Genomic DNA, 22,970 nt, shown 5'->3' with positions numbered 1-22,970 from the left:
AAGCATCTTGTCCCAGGTCACGGCAGGCTGACACACCCTCAGCTCCAGCAGAGGCTTCCTGGTTCTGACTGGGAGGAGAACCCACAAGTGAGCGCTCAGGACCCACCAGCCACACCCACGCACACCGTGCCTGAAGGAGGCATGTGCCCCACGCCTAGGGCTGGTGATGGCACCTGGTTCCCAAAAGCCTCATTCCTACACCCTTAAATAGTTGGTGGGAATGTCTAGCTTGCGTTCCCCACACTGCCCCACCCACCTGCAGGAAGGCGGGCCGGTGCACACAGCAGCAGCTGTTGTGTGACCTAGCAGTGCTTCTGTGTGCGCTGTCTGTCCAAGGCAGGTTGCTCTGGCATGGAGCAGGAGGAAGAGGGCTTCTTTATTTACTTATTTGTGAGAGAAAGGGTCTTGCTGTGTTGCATAGGCTGGCGTATGATGGTGATTCCCAGGTGTGACCTCACGTCCACTTGGTGTGGACCAGGGACACACACACCACAAGGTGTCCTGCCTCAAACTCCATGTAAGTGGGACGACCACGCGTAGCAGGCTTTGTCTTTTAAAACAAATTCTGGAAGATATTAGAACTTTCTATATAGAAACAAAACAGCGCATGGTTATGGAGTCAGAGATCTGGTTTAAGCAACAGGGTAAGCATTCGACCTTGGCCCGTCTCCCAGCCTCTTGAGCCTCACATTATCTCCCTCAGTGGCTTATGGCACAGGCAGATCAGGTTAGTGGTTCATAAGCCAGAATCTAAAGGAATAAGCATTCCTTCACGCAGGCATCTAAGTGGAGGCTGGCATGCTGAAAGTTTTCCTGTCACATTAAGGCACTAGCAACATTGTTGGCTGTCCTGGACCTCAGCTTCCTGCCCCCTGCTGGCACCCCCAGGCATCCCAAGGTGGATGGATCCATGTATAGTCTTCCTGGTCTCTGGAGACCCACCTCCCAGGCACCCCTTTACTGTGTTCAGTTCTGTCCCTCGTTGAGGAGCACAGTCCCTGGGCCCAGCTCTGGTTCTCTATCTGTGCCATCTAGACAGGCAGGAAATTAAAGTGGGCCTTAAGGCATTTGCAGTATCAGCTCAGGCCCAGCTCTGAGCTATTGGCATAAAGGACCATGACTCAGGCATCTTTCTCTCCAGTAGGACTCATCTTCCGTACTGTGGCTGCAGAGGGGCTTGATTGGCCTCTTGGGTACAAGGAGTGGGGATAGACAGGAGGAGGCAGAGGAGGCAACAAGGAGCAGAGATGACCCGGAGCCCTCTTCCCCAGGGGGGGAAGTAGAGTGTGGGGTGAGCATTCCCCTCCTTTCCCCCACCGCCCTCCTTGCCTCAGTTTACACCTATAAAACGGGGACAGGTTAGGCTGTCCTGAAGAGTAAATGAGTCAAAATCTATGCTACACTCTGACCTTCCTTGTTTTCTGTCTACCAATTTGGTCTTTATCCCTCCACCCACTCATCCACACACATTTTTTTTTTCCAGTTGTGGGGCTTGAACTCTGGGCCTGGGCGCTGTCCCTCAGCTCCTCGGTTCAAGGGGAGCGCTCTACCACTTGAGCCACAGCACCACTTCCAGTTTTCTGAGTGGTTTATTGGAGATAAGAGTCTCATGGACTTTCCTGCCCGGGCTGGCTTTGAACCTCGATCCTCAGATGTCAGCCTCCCGAGTAGCTAAGATGACAGGTGTCACACACTTTTCTCTTGTCTAGTTCCTTGAGAATGTTAAACTGTTTATTACATTTTGTTGTTGTAGACATTTATGGCTGTAAACCTCCCTCTTGTTTCTTGCTGCACTAGTGTTAATAGCAACCTAGCTGTCCATCATCAATACATGGGTAAGGAAAATGTGCCTTACACCATTCTCTGCCCACTCATTGCTGTAATTTCTGAATGACAACAAATTCTCTTCTCAGCCACTTTTTAACCAACCCTGGTTTCTGGGGTGGGGAGTATCAGGTCTCTCCTTTTCCTAGAGCTCAAGGAGTCCTTCCCAAGCCTGGCATGGAGGCCTGGTCTGGGTTCACTTATGTCTTTGAACCCTTCACAAGAGAAAAAGAAAAAAAAAAAAAAAAGACTATGTCCAAGTCCTAAGCCTCAGATCGCAGATTGTGACCTTATTTTGGAACAGGACCATTACCAATGTGGTTAAGATGAAGTCTGCTTGATCCCAGAGAGGCCAGTCTCATGTAGCAGGATGGCTTTCTAAGAAGCCAGACTTGGGGAGAAATCCTTGTGAAGACAGGCCTGGAAGCCAAGGACTGCCAGCCGCCACCTGGAGTGAGGAGGTGAGGTCAAATGGTTCTGTAACACCCTGCTTGTGGACTTCTGGCCTACAGAACTTGGAGACAACAGGTTGCTCTTTCCCTCTTCTCTCCCTTCCTCCTTCCCTGCTTTCCTCCCTTCCTCCCCCCTCCCTTCCTCTCTTCTGTGCCAGTATTGGGTCTTGAACTCAGGTCTGGGCACTATCCCTGAGCTTCTTCACTCAGGGCTAGTGTTCTGCCACTTGACTTTTTGGTGGGCCATTGGAGATGAGTCTCACTGACTTTCCTGCCTGGGCTGGCTTTGAACCTGGATCCTCAGATCTCAGCCTCCAAAGTAAGGAAGATTACAGGCATGATTCACTGGGGCCTAGTTCTGTTACTTTCTTGTGATAACATTCTGGGTGTGTGTGTGTGTGTGTGCATGCACGCCCAGGACTAGGCATTGTCCCTGAGCTTTTTTTGAAGCTCAAGGCTAGTATCCTACCACTTGAGCTCTACTTTTACCGTTTTCAGTAGTTTAGTAGAGATAACAGTCTCACGGACTTTCCTGCCTGGCTGGCTTAAATCACAATCTTCAGATCTCAGCCTTCTCAGCTAGGATTACCGGTGTGAGCCACTGGTGTTCAGTTTGAGATTCCATTCTTAGGGTGACTGTAGAAGACAGGGTGAGAAGGAAGCAGTTGTTTTTCTGCATATCCTGATTTCTTGAGCTCAGCTGAGTCACTTCCAAGCCTGTACTCTAGAATAGCTGGTCTCTCACCTGCCCTCTGTCTCTCCTCTTGGGAGCCTCAGCTTGGCTCCAAGAATTTGGAGAAATATCCTTCACATCCCTGCCTATGAGGCCAACATCTTATGGTATGGATGGGTCTGGACCCCGTTCCAGCTGTGTGAGTTTGTGTGGTGCGTTGTGATGTGGTGAGTGAGCTCTGTGCTCTGTGCTCTGACGTGGGCGAGGGCCGCATTTGGATGGATGGGTCTGGACCCCGTTCCAGCTGTGTGAGTTTGTGTGGTGCGTTGTGACGTGGTGAGCCAGCTCTGTGCTCTGTGCTCTGACGTGGGCGAGGGCCGCATTTGGATGGATGGGTCTGGACCCCGTTCCAGCTGTGTGAGTTTGTGTGGTGCGTTGTGACGTGGTGAGTGAGCTCTGCGCTCTGTGCTCTGACGTGGGCAAGGGCCGCATTTGGATGGATGGGTCTGGACCCCGTTCCAGCTGTCTGAGTTTGTGTGGTGCGTTGTGATGTGGTGAGTGAGCTCTGTGCTCTGTGCTCTGACGTGGGCGAGGGCCGCATTTGGATGGATGGGTCTGGACCCCGTTCCAGCTGTGTGAGTTTGTGTGGTGCGTTGTGACGTGGTGAGTGAGCTCTGTGCTCTGTGCTCTGACGTGGGCGAGGGCCGCATTTGGGTACCAGTTGTTGCGGTAGAGCCCTCAGCACTTCTGTTTCCAACTGTGGGCCTCAAGCTTCTGTCCCCCAGGCTTCATTAACATCCTGTTGCTCTAGACTTGTGAGTTCAGCTGACTTCCAGCATGCCGGTGTCCAGTCAGGCCTCCTGAATGCCTTAGTCCCTCCTACTGGAACATTCTAGGGCCACTTGTTTAAATTTCCCCTTTCTCCTGCAGCTTGAATGCACACACGAATGAAGACAAAACTCACATAACATGAAACCATGTGGTCTGCCTCTGGGCTACTTTAGTCTAAATCCTAGTGTCAATTTAAGCTGTGTGACCTTGCTTGCCTACTCTGGGTTTCATCTGTGAGAATAATAAGGTCACCAGCCCTGAGGTTGCTTGCTGCAGACATTGAAAAAGATAATGCCAATTACAGATTCTTGCCTAATGCTAATCAAAGCTAGTTACTTTGTCAGCCAGGACCCAGGCTTCCATAGCCTTCTGCTTCATCCTGTGCCCTTGCTTGGAAGCTAATTTTCTTAGGTTCCACCTAATCTTTTTTCACACATTGGACTCTGCTCATTCATCCCTGCTGAGTAATTTATTGTCAGAGACAGTGGCATTGGAGAGGAACAAAGGTGAAGGTGCTGTGGGCTGGGTGAGTGGGGGAGGCACACTGTTTACTTGCAGAGGCAGGATACGTAGAAAATGGTTTTCACATGTTAAAAGGTGCCCTGGACTAAACTAAACCTGTTGACTTTGCCGCCTATTGAGATATTCCAGTAGTAGTACTGGCTGAGCTCAGCAGGTCTGGACTGCAACTGTGTCCCTGGGAGCTTTCCCATTGGTAAGCAGGGTCTGGTCATTGCAGGTAAGAGTAGAGCTGGTGGCTGTGCTTGTGGGAAAGTAATTGCTGTCTGTTTCAGAAGGTCATCTCTCCCTCCCATTTATTTAAGCACCTAAGAGATTCAATACACAAAGAACATCCTGTAGAGATAACAAGAGGAAGAGAATCCATTAGCCACCCAGTCCTACACCCTGGGGACCCAACTGGGGTGAGAACAAACTGGCACTCAAAACACTGCAAAGCATGCAGTGCGACAGCACGGACTGCTGTTAGGAATGTGCCTTCTGCCTGGAGGCCAGCGCCCAGCTCAGCCTCGGAACCCTGCAGGTGATGTGCGTGTAGAACCTCAGCCTGCACCCCATTTCCATCTCTTGAGCTCACACATCCTGTGTACCGAGCTGGAAAAGAGGAGCGTCAAGGCCTGGAGGGTGATGGGACATCTCAAGGTAACTAAAGGGGTGCAGGTGGGTCTGAGCCCCAGGCTCTCAGTGGGAAAGCCTGGGCTCTTTTGCCAGGTTAAGGAGACCTGGCGCTTGCCATTTTCCCCAGCAGATCTAGGTCCGTGCCTGAGACGCTACCTGAGATGGGCTGGCGCTCTGAAAAGAACGCCCTGGGCTGGCTGCATCCTCACTCATTTAACTAGGTCTCACGAGGCAGATAGAGGTGTACTGCCACTTGGAAACTGAGGCACAGAGAGAGGACCTTGCCCAAGCTCACAGAGCCAGCGAATGGTGATACTGCAATTGCTGCGCCCGAAGCCAGGTTCCGGAGTTCGTGTTCTCACAAGATGCAGATGTGTGGGAGAGGAGCCGCGAAACTCGTCGGGATGGGCTGGGGCGCCGCGGAGGGGCGGGGCGCCGCGGAGGGGCAGAGGGGCGGGGCGCCGCGGAGGGGCAGAGGGGCGGGGCGCCGCGGAGGGGCGGCGGGGCGGGGCGCCGCGGAGGGGAGGGGCGGAGGGGCGGGGCGGGGCGGAGGGGTAGAGGGGCGGGGCGGAGGGGTAGAGGGGCGGGGCGGAGGGGTAGAGGGGCGGGGCGGAGGGACGGGGCCGCCGCGGAGGGGCGGGGCGCCGCGGAGGGGCGGGGCGCCGCGGAGGGGCGGGGCGCCGCGGAGGGGCAGAGCGGAGGGGCGGGGCGCCGCGGAGGGTCACTAAGCACGTGAGTGCGGGCGGCTGCCACAGAGGGTGACACCCAGCCTTCGTCTCACGTGACTTCTGTGAACCTCGGTCGGCGCGGGCAAAGCGGCGCGTGCGGCGCACGGCGGGTCCGCAGGCAGCCTCGCCCTCCCTCCCCCCCACCCCCGAGACGCGGCCGGGCGCGTCCTTCCCTCCCCAAGATGGCGGCCGTGACCGCGCCCTTCCCGCCGGCCGCACGTCGGCCTTAGCCGCGGACCGTCCCAAGATGGCGGTCGGCGGCCGCGCTTAAGATGGCGCCGGGGTCACGCGGTCGGCGTCATCACCGCTCACTTCCGGTCGCGCCGCGCGGCGTTCGCGGACCCTCGGCGTTCCTGGGAGGCGGCGTCGGCGCTCGCCCGGCCGGACGGCGCGGCCATGGACCGTCGGAAAAAGCCTCTGGACGTGACGGCGTCGTCGGTGAGTGTGGGCCGGGCCCCGTGCGGGCCGGGAGAGCCCGGCTGCCCTCGGCCTCCCTCCCCTCACACGGGCCCGAGCCGGCGGGGCGGGGAGGGCCGTGACGCCGCTCCGCCGAGCCGCCGGAAAGCTGGGAGCGGAGCGAGAGCCGCGCGGGGAGGGCGCGCGACCTGACCCGGCCTGGCGCCCGCACTGCGCACGCGCACATCGCTGAGCCCAGTTACCGCCGCTCTCCACAAGGGTCGTTTACGGGGTACGTGTGACTTACCGGGGGTGCTCGTACACACACACACCCTATCCGTAGAAAAGCAACTGCCGAGCCTTTGCTTGGAGGTCGAGGCGTTCCAGGTCAGCCTGGATTACACAGTGAGACCTTGACTCGAAAACACCTCGAGTCTGAAGAATACACACGTAAAAGTCGTAGTGCCGCTCTCCCCTCGCTGCTGGAGAGCCTGGAGTGTGGCAACACGACTGGACTGAGGTGACTCAGTCTGAGTTCATTTAGAGGAAGTCGAAGTACTGCTTCGAGAGTTACAGTGACTTAGCCCCATTCACCTGCGAGAATTAAAATATTTTTACTTATTGGTTTTATTTTAGTTGGTAGATCTTAAGGCTGAACTCTTCCGAAAACAAGAAGAATTCAAACAAGAAAAACTTCTGAAGGATTCTGGAGTTTTGGGAAAACCCAAGACAACTAATAAGGTAAAAAAAAAAATCTATCTCTGCTGATTGCAAACATGAAAGTTACACCGTACTAATATTTTTTGAAAGCATCAGTATTGTATATACCATAAATGTGATAAAAGAAAAAAAACCTATTTGAACATTTGCATACAGTCATTTAAAATAGAAATCAGTAAAATGTTTTTCAAGCACATTATAATACTTTCGAGGATTATTCACATTCTCATGGAAGATAATCTGTTATATAGGTTTTCTGTATCCACCCCCACTCCTTTCCCCAAAAAATCAGGGTCTTGCCGAGCTCTGGTGGCTCATGCCTGTAATCCTAGCTACTCAGGAGGCTGAGATCTGAGGATCGAGGTTCAAAGCCAGCCCAGGCAAGAAAGACTCTGAGACTCCTATCTCCAGTAAACCACCAGAAAACCGGAAGTGGCGCTGTAGCTCAAGTGGTAGAGCGCTCGCCTTGAGCTGAAGAGCTGAGGGACAGCGCCCAAGCCCAGAGTTCAAGCCCCACGACCGACCAAAAAAAAAAAATCAGGGTCTTTGAGTTGTAAATAGCTTTTGAGTTTTCTAGGCAAGAGCATCCACTATCTGTATGGCTAATTCTCTGTAGTATATACATTTCTGTTAACATGTTGAACTAGAGCAAAGTTATGAGGTGGAGAAGCAATTGGATGCAGTTAGTGGAGTTTGGGCTCTTAGCCCCAGCTTTGCATGTGCAGATCTCCTATTTAAGACAAGAGATTTTTTTTTTTCTCTCGGTAATGTGGTTCTGTTTTGTCCTTTTGAATTTTTCTCCAGAAACCAGGTATTTGGAACAAACAGAACACAGGGATTTCAAATAGAGCTGAGAAGGATGTTGAGCAGAAGATTGAGGAACAGAAGACTTTGGACAAAGCAAGGTACTGTTACATTGAGGATGCCCAAGCAGTGTTGGTTTCACTCTTTGATGTACAGATGAGATGCACATCAGTTTTTAAGCCAAATACACTTATAAATACGCAGTTGATCCTCAATATCTGAGGGGCATCTCTGATCCAGTACCCCATTCCTTTTTCCTTCAGGTATCTAAACCTGAGGGTGCTCAGTCCCTTATATAAAGTGTTAGAGCGTTTACATATGTGCAATCTTTCCTTACACTTCCCTGCCCTCCCTAGAGGACTTAACACTGTAGTTGTTACACTGTAGCATTTAGGGAATAATAATAATAACCACAACAAATCCGTATATTTTTAGTATAAGCAAAAGCAATATTGCAGTCTTTTTTTTGTTTTTTTTTTTGGTTGTTGTGGGGCTTGAACTCAAGGCCTGGGCGCCATCCCTGAGCTTCTTTGTGCTTAAGGCTAGCACTCTATCGCTTGAGCCACAACTCCACTTCTGGGGTTTTTTTTGTTATTTTTTTTTTTTTTGTCGTTCATGGGGCTTGAACTCTGGGCCTGGGCACTGTCTCTCAGCTCCTTCAGCTCAAGGCTAGTACTCTGCAACTTGAGCCACAGCACCACTTCTGGTTTTCTGAGTGGTTTATTGGAGATAGAGTCTCACAACCTTTCCTGAACTGTGATCCACAGATCTCAGCCTCCTGAGTAGCTAGGATTACAGGTGTGAACCACTGGCACCCAGCACTTACACTTTTTTTTGAGTGGTTTATTGGAGATAAGAGCCTCAAGGAGACTGCTCAAATCACGATTCTCAGATCTCAGCCTCCTGAGTAGTAGGATTACAAGCAGGAACCACCAGCACCTGCCTTATTGCATTCTTAATGCAGCACATATCAGCAACAATGTAACATGTTTCTGAATATTTTGACTCCCAGTTAATTAAATATGGGTTTATGCACGGTCAGCCAGCCTCTTAAAAATAAGAGGCCATGCATGTTATGGTTTTTTTAAATTAATTTTTTAGTTATGATGGTACTTGGATTTGAACTCAAAGCTTTATGCTTGCTAGATTAACAAAACAAAACATTCTTTGCTTAAGGGTCCTGCTTTGAGCTTTTGTTAGATCATCATGCTAATAACAATATTTATGCCAGATGCTGGTGACTCAAATCTGTAATCCTACCTACTCAGGAGCCTGAGATCTGAGGATTGCAGGTCAAAACCAGGCTGGGCAGGAAAGTCCTTGAGACTTTCATCTCCAATTAAACACCAGAAAACCAGAAGTGGAGCTGTGGCTCAAAGTGGTATAGCACTAGTTTTGAGCAAAAAGAGCTCAGAGACAATAACCAGGGCTCAAGTTCAAGCCCACAACTGACTAACAAGCAATATTTACTTACTTTTATAGTTCTAGGAATAGAATGCATATTGAACAAAGCACTCTGCCACTGAGCTTTACCCCCACCACTGCCCTTGTCAGCACTCTTTGATCTCTTTTTTTTGGGAGCGGGGGTGGGGGATGGGGGTCCAGTCGTGGGGCCTGAACTCTGGGCCTAGGTGCTATCCCTCAGCTCTTCAGCGCAAGGCTAGCGCTCTACCACTTGAGCCACAGCGCCACTTCCGACTTTTTTCTTTTTGCTTACGTGGTGCTCAGGAATTGAACCCAGGGCCTTATGCATGCAAGGCAAGCGCTCTACCACTGAGCCACCTTCCCAGCCCTGTCAGCACTCTTTGAAGAAGTGTCCCATGTGTTTTTGGACTAGTTGATATAATGTCTAGCATCATAGACCCCAAACTTGCCCTCTCCCAAAGAAGAGAACAAAGTACTCTTCACCTAAATTCGCAAATAACATACTTTCTCATTTCCTTTTTTTTTCTCTGCTCCTTCCCTTTTCTTCTCCACCCCATGCACAGATGTACAGATACAGGGACACTGGAGTGTCATGACACTTTATCTCAGAGTTATTTTCATCATGTCTTGCAAGTACCAAGACATTAGCTCACATAGTCACAATACTGCTATCATACACAAGAAGTGTAACACTGGTAAGACAAATTTAACATTTTGTGGTCCATATTTCAGAATATGCAGTACATTTACATCCTATATAGCTGTTTTTACATTCAAGATTTAGAGATTACATATTTAGTTATCAATTCTCTTTGGTCCTTGGGATGGTTAATGTTTTTTGTTGGTTTTGTGTGCATGTGTGTGCCAGTAGTAGAGCTTGAACTCAGAATCTGTGTGCTATCCCTTAGCTTTTTTGCTTGAGGTTGGCACTCTGCCACTTGAGCCACATCTCTACTCCTGGCTTTTTGGTAGTTAATTGGATAAGAATCTCATGGACTTTCCTGCCTGAGGTGGCTTTGAACTGGGATCCTGAGATCTTAGCCTCTGGAGTAACTAAGATGACAGGTGGGAGCCATGGACACCTATCTTGATAATTAATCTTGGTTGTCCATGTGACTGGGCTGAGCAGTGCCTAAAAAATTAGGAAGCCCACCTCTGGGGTATCTGTGCGGTGTTTCCACGGATGATTAGATCATGAGGGCTGAGACCTAGTGAATGATAACAGTGGATGGATTTGAATTTTGACTAGGCTGTTGAATAGATATTGGAGGTAGTGGGACTTTGGAAAATGGGACCTGGTGGCAAGAAGAAGTCACTGGGTGCATCCAGCAAGGGTGGGGATTGTTTGGTCTGGGCCCTCAAAATCATTGGTATGGGACAGGACAGGACAGGACAGACTCGTGTTTGTGCGCTGCCAAGGGCCTGTCTGTGACCCTCCAATAATGTTACAAATACCTGAATGTCCCTTAGAAGAGAAAAGATTTCCCACTCTGCCTAGCCCCTTCCTGTGTTCACTGTGCTTCCTGGCTGCCATGAGTTAAACAACCTCCTTCACTGTGTCTTCCCACCACCATGATGGACTGAAACCTCTGAACTGAGCTATTTTTAAATAAGTCCTTCATCTCAAAAGGAGTTTTTGTCAGGTATTTCATCACAATGATGCAAAGTCTGACTAAAACAAGCCCTTTAATCTATCATAAGTCTCTTGCCTTTTTGTTGCTTGTCATTGTATTGACATTCCTGCTGGAGTCCTAACCATTCTGCCCAGGTTGAACTCAAAACTGATCCTTTTCATCTCTGCCTTCACAGTAGCTAAGATTACAGGCAAGAATTACTATGCCCAGCTGGCCAGTAATTTATGTGGTATTTCAGTCTCACAGTGCATGGTCTGCAGGTGTTTGCCTCTAGTACTCAGAATATTACCAGAATTAATACAAGCAGAGAAGCTGCTTATTCCATTGCCAGTGTTGCTTATTAGTGTGTCACAGTATTGTTCATGCTGTTTTTAACATAGATGTGTCCATATCTAACAAGTGCCAGGACAGGGCAGTCGGTGCTAGTTGCACCAGGCACTGGGGAGATGGCTGTGATTGGGCTGGGGATGTGGCAGCCTCACCAGAAACGGCAGTTGTAAGACTGTTCCTAATACTTGTCTTTTTTTCTCCTAGGGAAAAATTAGAAGAAAAAGCCAAGTTATATGAAAAAATGACTAAAGGAGACTTTATAGGTAACATCAATAATTTATTTTCTGTATTTACTTCATTTTCTGTAACTCATATGTAGCATGGATATTAATGTTTAAAGAGCTGTAAGAAAAGGGAGAGATTTTTGCCTTCAGTGCTGCTCCAAAACAGGATGGGATGGTCCACTGATTGCCCAGTGGCCATAGTGAGGCAGGTGTCATGGTGGGGCAGCCACAGAGCCCTTCGTGGGTCTGAAAAGGCTTCAGTGGGCCGTCCTTAGGTTATAGCTGAAGTTTAAGGTTAAGTTTACATCTTTGTTTAAGTAAAAAAAAGTAGGTGAGAATTAGAGTTATATCACTGTGTCCAGGTTCTTTTCTCCCGTTTTTCCTCTTTGTTTTATTTCTCTGAGGCACATATGATTGCTTTAAAACAAAGGGAATAACATACCTCTTCTTTTTCAACACTAATTTGGGTTAAAAAATAGTAGAAGGGATTTTGAGAGGCAGGACACTTCTCATTGCCAGAAGGCAGGAAGAATGATGGTGTGCTTAGGATATTTTCTGGACATACAGCATCTTTGATACTGTCTTAAGGGTTTTGGCGAACTGGGGAATGGGTTCTGTGGTAGGATGGTATGCAAGTAGATCAGCAGGGCATGGACAGGGCCAGCGCTGAGCAGGGCCATCTTCCCTAGCTGGGGCAGAAGAAGGCTGGGCATGGGCCAACCAGTGTCCCTTCGCACACAGACACTCAAGAGCTGGGAGGTGTGGGAAGGCTTTGCTACTTTCCTGCAGAATCAGCTGGTGATTGTCACCAGGTGGCCTCACCAGTGTGCTCCTGCACCTGGGCTCCAAAGAGCACATCTCTTCTCTGAGATATTACTGCACTCGTTTTTGTTGATTCTGGCTTGAGTCACTGAAACAGAAACCAGGTCCAAAGGACTGTGGATGTCCAGATCTAGTCTGGACAAGGCTTCCAGCCCTGCATCTTGATGGCAATACTGACCTGTGTGCTTGAGCCAATAAGCTTCGGAGACTATCCTCTAAACGGGATTACAGTGCTTGCTGGTGACAGAGACTCTTAGTAGCTGCTCAGTATATCTTTATCTGTGTCCTCAGAGAAAAATACTTATCTTAACCATAGCAAAACTTCACATGATATTGTCTACAATTATGTGAGCTGTCCTGGGTGAATTAAACTAACATTGTGGGTTGCTGTGTCCTGGTGAGCATGTGTCTTAGCTCCTCACATGCTCTTCAGCCCCAGGGCAGACAGTATCCTGTAGATCGCTGTGTGTTCTACAGCCTTGTCCATGAGCTTGAAAGAAGTTCAGATGGCTACTTTTACCTGAGTTATGACCTGCCCATTACCGGGTTAATAAGGGGCAAAGGTACAGCCCATTGCTTAGAAAGGCTGTTGCACCTGCAGATCCACTGTCCTGATCTGCAGCAGAAGAAATGCTGTTCTGCTGCTCCTACGAAAGTAACTGAAAATGAGGGTTTTGGTGGTTGTAAAATGGTGTTCTGACACTATTGCTTGCTCAGATGACTTACTGAGTAAGAAGAAAAATTTGGGGCTTTTAAAAGATCTTTTTGTGTGTGATCCATGTTTCCAGTGGCCAATTGACAGCTTGCTCTTAGGTGCCAGTGCCCTGAGTCTTTGCAAAGCACTCTAGGGTGGAAACACTGTGAACCATGGGCACCTGAGCTTCCAGGCAGTGAGCGTGATGACTGTCTGCCAGTCCCAGGCATGGTTTTCTTCCTTGATGTCAGTAACCTGAAAATTGATTTTTGTGTCCTAGATGAGGAAGTAGAAGATATGTACCTTGTGGATTTCACACAGAAGATCATAGACAGACGCAGAGAAATGGAGGCATTTGGTGTCGATAGAGAGTCCTTGAAAGGAATAGAAAGGGATGATGACGAAGATGGCGACAACCTTCCTGAAAGAGACATACCTCCTCCGCAGGACCCCAGTGAGGAATGGTGGGTGATAGCGGGAGAGAGCAGAGTGACACTTTCAGACTTACGTTAGCTTTTTGTTGTTGTTGGTCGTGGGCAAGCCCTGTCCAGCATGTTTTTTGCTAGTGAGATGTGGATGCTACCTTCTGCTCTCTATGTGACCTCAACCAAATTCCTGACTTCTCTGAGACCCAGAGTCTTATCTGTGAAATAGAGATTAGAGTGTCTCATTCCATGTTTCCACAATCATTTAGCATTAAGAGATAAACAATCTAGGCTGCCCAAGAAATTACTCTCTGGGGTATAAGCAGATACTCAGTAAAGCTTCATTTTTGAAATCTTCCTGGGTTTTCTGTATATGTGAAGGATGCCACATCCTTGCTGGCTTATGAGTCAGTCAAGTCAGTAGAAATTAGAAGGAAGATTCCATTGTAATTATTTTCTCTCCCTAGACACTCATTCAGCACACAGGACATTGCTTAGAGACTTAATGATCTTGACTGTTTCTTCTGAAGAAACAGTCCTTGACCTGCTGTCAAACTCCGTGTCCTCATTATGGGGTATTTCTTAGAACTTGCTTAGGACTGTGGCATATTTTGTCATTTTATCAGGCTGTGATCCTGTGGGCCGTTGTTTATAGGAAGCCAAGAACTTATGTTCAAATACTACTGAAGGTCTGTGGTAGTCCAGAAATAACACTCTATTAAGGTAAAACAGGTGGCTTTCTACCTACCTTCTACCTTATGTCTTAAGGAACATTTGGCCACTGTCTGGCTCTGCTGTAGGAACAAAGAGGAGAACATGTATCCTCTTTTATCAGTGCCTTTATCATCTGAATGCTCATCTGATCTTGGATGGGCTTCAGAAAAATAGTAAGGACTTCTCACATGTTTCCCACCTTCCCCAAGAGATGGGGCAGAGGGGAGCTCAGTCTGCCTGGAAGTTCCAAGCTTGCCCAGGCAGCCAGGCTGCTCAGTAAGCAATTACTAACGAAACAGAGCCATTGCTGACTGCTGTCTTCCTTCTCTGCTGACAGGATCTGTTTTGGAGGCCCACTGAAGAACAGAATACTTTGTGATTGCTTTTCTGAAAAGAAATCACATTTCCTTTGAAAGCTCATTTTATTTTTGCTTATTAATGCCTATATGATTACAAGCAATTTGCCAGTGATTTGAGTCTAGGGACAATGCAAAGCGCCACATGCTACCATATATGAAATAAGGCACACTGCAAGTATTATTTTAATACTAAATGCTAGAATTACAACTGTTCATAAAATCCTTGTAACAGTAGTTATATTCCAGGTGGTGGAAAAATCTTCCTGTAAAAATACTGTAAATTACACAGACCATCTGGCCTGCTGGTTTCCTCCCATTCACTTTTTTTTTTTTAAATCTGCTTTTAGCAGTTGGAAGTTTCATATCTGTGGCAATCAGCTATAAACTATAGTAGCAGATTTCTACGTTTTTAGATAATGGGCTAACAATGAAAATCAGCATTACTTAAGAGGAAAGAGACTGATGGACCTTGAATTGGTTCACTAGTACCTATTGGTTCCTGTGGTGTTGTCAGCATCCTGCAAAAGGCTATGTGAGATACCTTACATTGTATCTTACTGTAAATAAAATGTTTTCTGTGAGAACCCACTGATCTTTCCTATTGGTAGAAAGTCGCAGAATTTCACGTGCTGTGCTGTTTGCTGGCTGCCTTGTCTCTGCTGTGTAATTAGGGCAAAGATGAAGAAATAGGTATAGTGATTGCTTCCTTCTAATAAAAATACCTGAAAAATACCACCTCTTTCAATCAGGAAGTCTGTAACAATGGAAAAAATTGTACCAATGAGAAGAAAGCAGGGCAGAATTAGAAAGTGAGTCTTTTAGAAAACATGTTCTTAATGGTAGTGATCTCTGAGGTTCAAGGTTCTTGGTAATTAAGTCATATTATTTCTTTTTTATTAAAAATGTTATTTATATGTTTATCAAACCACAAATAATTGTCTAGATTGAATTCTTTCAGCTGAATTTAAAATTGCATTCACAGGCCTGCATTTCTTCACTGCACTAGCTGCCTGACAGAGAGACCTTCCCTGTGCACCAGACTTTGTCCCTAGCCTCTCACTTTCCTTTCAGGGTGGACTACGTGGACTCTCTGGGGCGGTCCCGGCGCTGCATGAGGAAGGACCTGCCAGACCTGCTGGAGATGGACAAAAACCTTCAGGGGAGACTGTAAGTTTTGGTGTGCACCTCTTGCCAGGAGACACTGTTTAATCACTGCCAGTTATCATTATTGTTCCACGAAGATTTTTTTTCTGATGTTTGAGAATATTTACTGAAGCACTTCAGTGGATAGAGTATCTGTATGCACATGAGCCACGCCCAGGAAACAGTTTCCGTGGATTATCATCTCTTCTATTTTGCCCAGTATTAGGGTTCTTAATTGCTTGGCTTGCTTATATAGCTGGTGCTATACCACTGCAATCATGCATGCAGCCTAGTTTTTTTTTTTCTGTTTCTTATATATTTGTGTGTGTGTGGGAGAGAATGGAGAGGGTTTGGTGGATAGGGCTAGAATGAGATGACTTGCTGAAGTATTTGGGGAATATCTGTAAAATGCCTACATTTTTTTCATCACAAGTAACTTTTGTGTGAGAATTGTTGGAAGATGCTCCATCTTGTCAGAGCCTTCCAGGCCAGGAGTCCTACAGGTAGGCCTGGACTCAGCAGGAAAGGGAGAGCAGAGGCCATGGCCATCTGCCAGGACAAGAAGTGGTGTCTGTGCATGGGGCTAGGCCCTTCCTAACAGTTCCTAGGAGTTCTTTCTCCTTGCCGGTGCTGCCTCTTTTTTCCTCCCCCCCAGAACCAAGATGAGAAGGAAAGTTATGTCTTTTTGGTTTTCTTTTGGTTTGTTAGGTTTTTTTTGGTTTTGGTTTTGGTTTTTTTTAGATAGTGTCGTGCCATGTCCCAGGCTTGCTTTGAACTCATGATCCTCTTGTCTCTTAACTCCCAAGTGCTGAGACTCCTGACATGTACTACTACAGCCCATCGCTTTTGTCTTGAATGCTGAGGCAAGACACCAGTTTGCCTGTGTAATAAATCTGGCTCTTGATTTAAAAGGAAAATACCAGTATTGTTGATCAGAAAGCTTTGCTAGGTAACTGTTGTCTTTATCAAATAATGTTTCTTAGAGGTGGAGGTGGGGCACACCTGTTGGGAAGTGAAGGACTGCAGTTCACAGCCAGCTTGGGCAGAGTCAGTGAGACTGTCTCAGCAAATAAGCCAGGTGTAAAATAGTCATGTCTGTCATCCCAGCTGTGCACGGATCCTATTTGTGTAATAGGATTGCTGTTCATTCTGGCAAATATATGAAACCCCCACCAGAAAAATAAGTAAAGAAAAAAATATTGAGTGTGACTAGTGACAGACAGAGCACCTGCCTAGCAAGCTCCAAGCCTGGATTCCAGCTGTAGTATCACCACTAAAATGTGTCTGTGCTGTTCCCTGTCCAGATCCAATGGATTGAGCTTAGGCACTGCTGTCTCACAGTCTTTTTGAAAGTTTTTTTGCTCTTTTCTTCTACTAGCTTTGTTAGTCCTGCAAATGAGAAAACCTTGTTATCTGAAGACATGAGGAAAGAACTTCAGCGCCAGCAATGGGAGGAAGAGGAAAGGGAAGCCCTGAAAAAGCCAGTGGGGCCCGTCCATTATGAAGACATCCGAGAAAATGGTATGCTTGTCCTCCAGTGCTCTGAAAGGACTGCTCTCACCCCTGCCAGCAGCTCTGACAGAAGTCAAGATGCTGCTTTGGAAATTCAGATAATCCCTCTGTTTATAGAAAAAAAAAGACTAGAAATTGGAATATCTTCCATTACATAGGGGTTCCATTACATTTCCAGAGAAAAGTAGGAACAGCCATAGCTAAAATATATACATCTTTGTTATGTTTCTCACATGGGACACAATGAAAACTAGTTCTAATTTTTTTAAAAGTGTGTAAATATCACTGTGTTTCCTTTGGGTTAGGAGATCTTGAGTGCTTTACTGATAGAGTCATCTAATCTTTTGAATAATTTCGACTTATTTCAGAGGCCCGACAACTCGGTGTTGGATATTTTGCCTTTGCCCAAGACAAAGAGTTGAGAAACAAGCAGATGAAAACTTTAGAGATGCTACGGGAACAGGTACAAATTAATTCAAAGTCAAATTAAGGATTTCAGTAACTGGTTTTTGTTGGGCTTGTTGTGCAGAAAATGCAGCAAATAAAAGTAGGAATTCAAAATGCTGTAGTAGGTTGTGTAAAGGTTTCTTGTGCTTTTAAACTTTAAAATTAGAACTGTGTCAAGCTACTCAGGAGATGGAGATCAGGAGGGTTACAGTCCAAGGCCAGCCTAGGCAAAAACATTAACAAGACCCCCTATCAACAAACAAGCTGGCGTGGTGGTGGCGTAGGCCTCCTAGCTACATGGGAGGTATATGATGTGAGGTTGGCCAAGGTAAACAGTGCAAAAAAAAGGGGAGGTGAGAGAATTAAGAAAGGAGTAACACTGTCCACATGAAATGTACTTTATACCTGACTTATGTAACAGTAGCCCGTCTGTCTATCACCTTTCTAGAAACAATTAAAAAAATTAAAAGTAACAAAAACAAAAAAAACTAAAGCAAAGATGCTGGTGGCTATGGGTCAAGCAGTAGAACACTGTTGACCTAATTCAAACTCCCAATAGTACCCTCCTCCTTCCCAAAAGAAACTTTTCAGACCTAATGTGACTTTCATGTTTTAAATCTGCAGTGCTTTGGGGATGGTTTGAGTAAGAAAATAAAGTTTCTTTAAGGGAAAACATCAGATGTTTTGTGTAATAAGTTTGTTTTCAGGGTCTCAAGGAGAGCTTTTTAGAGATACTGTGAAAATCAGTCTTTTAGAAAAAAATCATTTCATTCTTTTAAGCAGAAATACTGTGCATTTGGCTTCAAATAATTTTGTAACTTTCTATATCCTGTTAAGACAACAGATCAAAGAACAAAACGAGAAAACATAAAGGAAAAAAGAAAAGCTATGTTAGAAGCAAGACTTTCTAAGCTTCGACAAAAAAAGATGAAGAAAAGCAAAGAAGATGGGGCAGGAGAAGAAAATGGAGGTAAGTTGTGTCTTGCTTGCTGAATTTCACAGGTGAGCATGCTAGTTCCATTGATGCTCACTGATGGGATTGGCATTGTGGGAATCACCACTTAGTTTTATCTGTAGGCAGAAAGTGAACTTTTGAGGCACTGCTAGAAGCAGTTTTTAGAACAAAAGTGGTACAGAGTGACACTCTAGTCCTTTTCGACAGTAGACAGAGATATTAATAAACTATATATGGGGTTGTTTCCTGGAATGTCATTTTAGTAAGGGAGACTTAGGTATTCAAAACATAGATATTGACTTAGACAAAGGCATCTAAGGTGAAGTTCAGTCTTATACATATGTAAGTGTACATAAAAAAATAAAAATTGTGTTGAGTGCTTTTTGATGTTTTGAAACAAGTATACATTGTGTAATCTTTTAAGTCAGGGTGAATAGATCTGTTTCCCCAAATAGTTACCATGTCTTTGTGGTAAAACCATTGAAAATTCTTTCTTCTAGTTTTTAGATTTTAATTTTATTTGTGATAATATAGTCACAAAAAATATGTTCCCAAAGTTGGGAACTAAAGAATTTAGAGAAATGGGTATAGGTAGTTTTCCAAAGAATTGTGCCCTAGACTGGGATTGGGAGCTTGGAGCACGCGTCCCTGGGGAACACCACAGAGCACCCCAGGCAGTCAGCCTTCTCTTCCTATGTGTGATGGCCGGACTCTGAACCAGGCAACAGACACCCTTTCCACAATGCCTTCATGAGCGCAGAAGGCTGTTTTCCCTCTTCAGAGTGTGGGGTGATCAGGGTATCTTAGTAGCTCTGCCTCAGAGCTCATCACATCCTAGGCTTCTCCCATCTTGCTGTTACCCAGTGCTGCTCCTGATGGCAGGGTCAAAACTAGGCTGTGCTTAGCACTGGGGAAGTTGGGAAATGACCTCACATTTGAGGTGACCACACGCCCAGCTGAACCTGGACTGTTTTATTACCGAGAAGATAAAGACAGTGGGCCATTTTATAACCTCTGGACAAAACTTTACCTTTGAAAAGTTACAAACTGGAAAATTATCTATTTAATTTCATTAAATGGTATCTTGGTAACATGTTAACCTCTGCATATTATCTGTTTTTATTCTGTCTCTGGGATATGCCAGGAGATGTGAAGTGCCAGCATAGTGGGTTTTTGTTGGGGTGGTTGTTGTTGTTTAAGTATTTTCTTTAAAATTTAGAAACTTTAGAAATGGCCATAATTGAATAGCACATTGTAGGTTATGGCTCCATAGCACCCTGACTGTGTTTGCTTTGTCTGGGCTTGATGCTTTACTTGGCTAATTTGGAGGTTTCTGATCCTTTGATTGTTGGCTTAGGAAAACTTGGGGGGCATAACAGAGCAGTCTTTGAAATCTCTGAACCTGGGTTTAGAGTCCTTTTTTTTAAGTTACTTTTTATTGTAAAGATACTATACAGAGGGGTTATAGTTACATGAGTAAGGTAATGAATGCATTTCCTATGGAACATTGTTACATCTCCTTTGTTTTTCCCCTACTATTCCTTCCCTCCATACCTCCCCAACTCCTCCTCCTCCCCTCCTCCCCCGAAGTTGTGAAGTCTGTTTTCAACATTGAGTCCTTTCTTAACATTGAGCTGAGTCTTCCTCAGAGTCAAAGTGGGAATAAAATGGAATACTGCATTTATTAATTTGTTATGAGTTAAATAATTAGTTGTATATAAAGTGCTTACAAGCCCACCACCTGGGATGTAATAGGTACTCTACAAATACTAGATGTTGCTTTTACTCTCAGGACTAGCATGGTCATTTAAAAAGTATTACAATGAGGTCTTGTTTCCATATGTAAAACAGATGGAGACATTATTGGACCTTTGCCATCAGAGGCAAAGGCTATGCCAGCTCCAGCTCCAGCTCCAGTTGCCCAGAGCAGCAAGGTGGAAGTCATCATCCAGGAGAGGAAGGATACCAGGCCAGGAGTACCTCACGTCAGAGAGTGGGACCGAGGAAAAGGTAAGGGAGAAGGTGTCAGGTGTGAAACCTTTTCCAGTCAGCAGCCTTACGAGGGGTGCATTGTTTTATCCAAGTGTGATTCTGGTATGGTACTGTTGTTTATGGTGCTGGGATCGAACCCAGGCTCTCGCACATGTTGGGCAGGCCCTCTGCTGAGCCACCCCCCAGCCCCTTGGTGATATTGAAGGTCCTTGGAGGTCTGAGGAAACCTCAAAGTCTTGAACTTGTTTCTTTCCACACTAGTTGGGAGACCTGAAAAATGCAAGCATGAAAGAGCAGGGTCTGCAAAGGCGTCATGCCAGGAGGACGGAGCTCCTTTTGTTTATTGAAGCACAAAGGAAAAGCTTAAGTTAGTGCTGTTTTTGTGTGGCGTTATACTGTAGAATGCCAATTTAGTTAAGGTTTGTACACATTTCTTCTGTGTCTCAACGAAAGACAACAAAATTCAACAAAAGATGAAAGTTTAGGTTTTGGTATGGCATATACCGTATCTTGTCAAACAAATGATTTGACTATTCTTTTTTTCTTTTTTTCTCTTCAAGTGAATTCTAGAGCCTTTTTTGACAGTCTTCAGAACCTGCAAGCCTTTTCACAGTCTTTCTCTAATCTTTCCATGTCTAAAGTCACTCCCATATCTTATCCTAGTTTCTTGATTGTGTGTGTGCGTACACACGTGTGCCAGCAGCACAGGGCTTCACCTTGGCCTTGCACTCTCACTTAATATCTCATACTCAACTTTTAAATAGTTCTACCTCTTGAGCCATATCTTCAACTTGGCATTTTGCTGATTAAATTGAAGGTAGAGTGTCTCAGAATTTTCTGTCCCAGCTGGCTTCAAACCTTGACCCTTCAGGTCTCGGCCTCCTGAGTAGCTACGATTACAGGAATGAGCCACTGATGCCTGGCTGCTAATACTATTTGTAGATATAAAATACCACCCCCCCTTTTGTTGGTTGTAGGACTTAAACTTGGCCTGAGTGCTGTCCCTCAGCTCTTCAGCTCAATGCTAGCGCTCTACCACTGGAGCCACGGACCACTTCTAGTTTTCTGAGTGGTTTATTAGAGATAAGAGTCTCACAGACTTTCCTACCCGGGCTGGCTTTGAACTGTGATCAGATCTCAGCCTCCTGAGTAGCTAGGATTACAGATGTGAGCCTCCAGCACCCGACAATACAAAATATCTTTGACAAATGACAAATGACAAAGCTTTGTCATTGGCCTCTCTTATCTTCCAGAGTTCAGTATGGCTTTTTTTTTTTTAGGTCCTGGGTTTTGAACTCAGGACTTAGGTGCTGTTCTTGAATTTTTGTACTCAAATCTAGTCCTGTACCACTTGAGCCTACAGCTCCACTTTCAGCTTTTTGGTGGTTATAGAGTCTTAGGGACTTTCTTACCCAGACTGGCTTCGAACCAGGATCCTTGGATCTCAGCCTCCAGAGTAGCTAGGATTACAGGCATGAAAATGGCTTTTCAGAAATACATGTATAAGCTAATTGGCAAATAATAACAATGAATTTATCTCGTAATTAATTAATCAGTATTCTAACTATTCTTTCTCATCTTCACTAGAATTTTCCTTTGGTTACTGGTCGAAGAGACAGTCAGATCTCCGGGCTGAGCGGGATCCTGAGTTTGCCCCACCATCAGATTACTTTGTGGGTCAAAAGAGAACTTCTTTGAGTAGCCAGATGTGGAACAGATCTGGACCTGCACCAAGTGACCCCGAGCAGCCCTGTGCCCAGGGCCCGGAGCCCCGCACTGCACACATGCCACCCCCGCCTGCTCGTGAAGCCACACCACAAGCCCCCACAGTCAATTTTGAAACGCTGGATGATATGATATCATACTATAAACAAGTAACATGATCTCCAACAGCATTTTGAACTTGGGTTTGTACCCTTAGTGGTGACTTCCTCTCCCAGAGGAGGAGAAATAACTTTGGGGACTGAAATGTACCTGTATCCTCTTTCCCTTTCCCGGGAAGGCACAGGCTGGTCCTAGGCTGGATTTATCAGTAGGGGAGAAGGTAAATGGGAGAATGGGAATTTTTCATTACCTTACTGTGTATTTATTACTAATGGGTGGTGTAGAAGAAACCTACCTGCTCTGCTTCATGCAAGTGCAGTCCAGGCTTCTTTTTGGGGGGAGAGGGTCAGTCATGGGGTTTAAACTTTGGGCATGGATGATGTCCCTCAGCTCTTCATCTCAAGGCTAGAGCTCTACCACTTGAGCCACAGCACCACTTCTGGTTTTCTGGTGGTTTATTGGAGATAAGTCTCATGGATTTTCCTGTCCAGGCTGTCTTTGAACCATGACTCTCAGATCTCAACCTCCTGAGTAGCTATGATTACAGGCGTGAGCCACCAGTGCCTCGCCAGTCCAGGCATTTATAATGGTTTTTTTTTTTTTTTTTTTTTTTTGTCAGTTGTGGGGTTTGAACTTAGGGCCTATGCACTGAGCTCTTGTTTGTTCAAGACTAGCACTCTACCACAAGAGTCTCATGGGGACTTTGAGCTGTGATCCTCAGATCTCAGCCTTCTGAGTAGCTAGGATTACAGGCATGAGCCACCAGCACTGGGCTTATGCTCTCTATTTCATACCTACTCCCATGACTTAGATTTATGAATTATGAATTTCAGTCCTTTTGCAAACACTAGCATATTAGGTATCTTTATTTAAAGGTTCAGCATCCAGGTTAGTTGGAGCATAGA

The 22,970-nt window shown here is 46.1% G+C and overlaps 1 protein-coding gene across 1 annotated transcript; it reads left to right on the top strand.

The window, feature by feature from the left end:
* Positions 1–5,987: 5,987 nt before the first annotated feature.
* Positions 5,988–22,133, top strand: Ccdc174 (coiled-coil domain containing 174). Its single transcript, XM_042679930.1, has 11 exons — positions 5,988–6,083; positions 6,678–6,782; positions 7,566–7,666; positions 11,159–11,217; positions 12,975–13,158; positions 15,264–15,359; positions 16,714–16,856; positions 17,216–17,310; positions 18,132–18,264; positions 20,101–20,259; positions 21,829–22,133. The coding sequence occupies exons 1-11, from the start codon at positions 6,042–6,044 to the stop codon at positions 22,122–22,124; spliced, it is 1,413 nt and encodes a 470-aa protein (XP_042535864.1). The 5' UTR covers positions 5,988–6,041; the 3' UTR covers positions 22,125–22,133.
* The last annotated feature ends 837 nt before the right edge of the window (positions 22,134–22,970 follow it).

Source organism: Dipodomys spectabilis, unplaced genomic scaffold (assembly GCF_019054845.1).
Source record: "Dipodomys spectabilis isolate Male_0828 unplaced genomic scaffold, ASM1905484v1 ptg000054l, whole genome shotgun sequence".
Taxonomy (NCBI): Eukaryota; Metazoa; Chordata; class Mammalia; order Rodentia; family Heteromyidae; genus Dipodomys; species Dipodomys spectabilis.
This window is presented reverse-complemented; position numbering and strand designations above follow the sequence as displayed.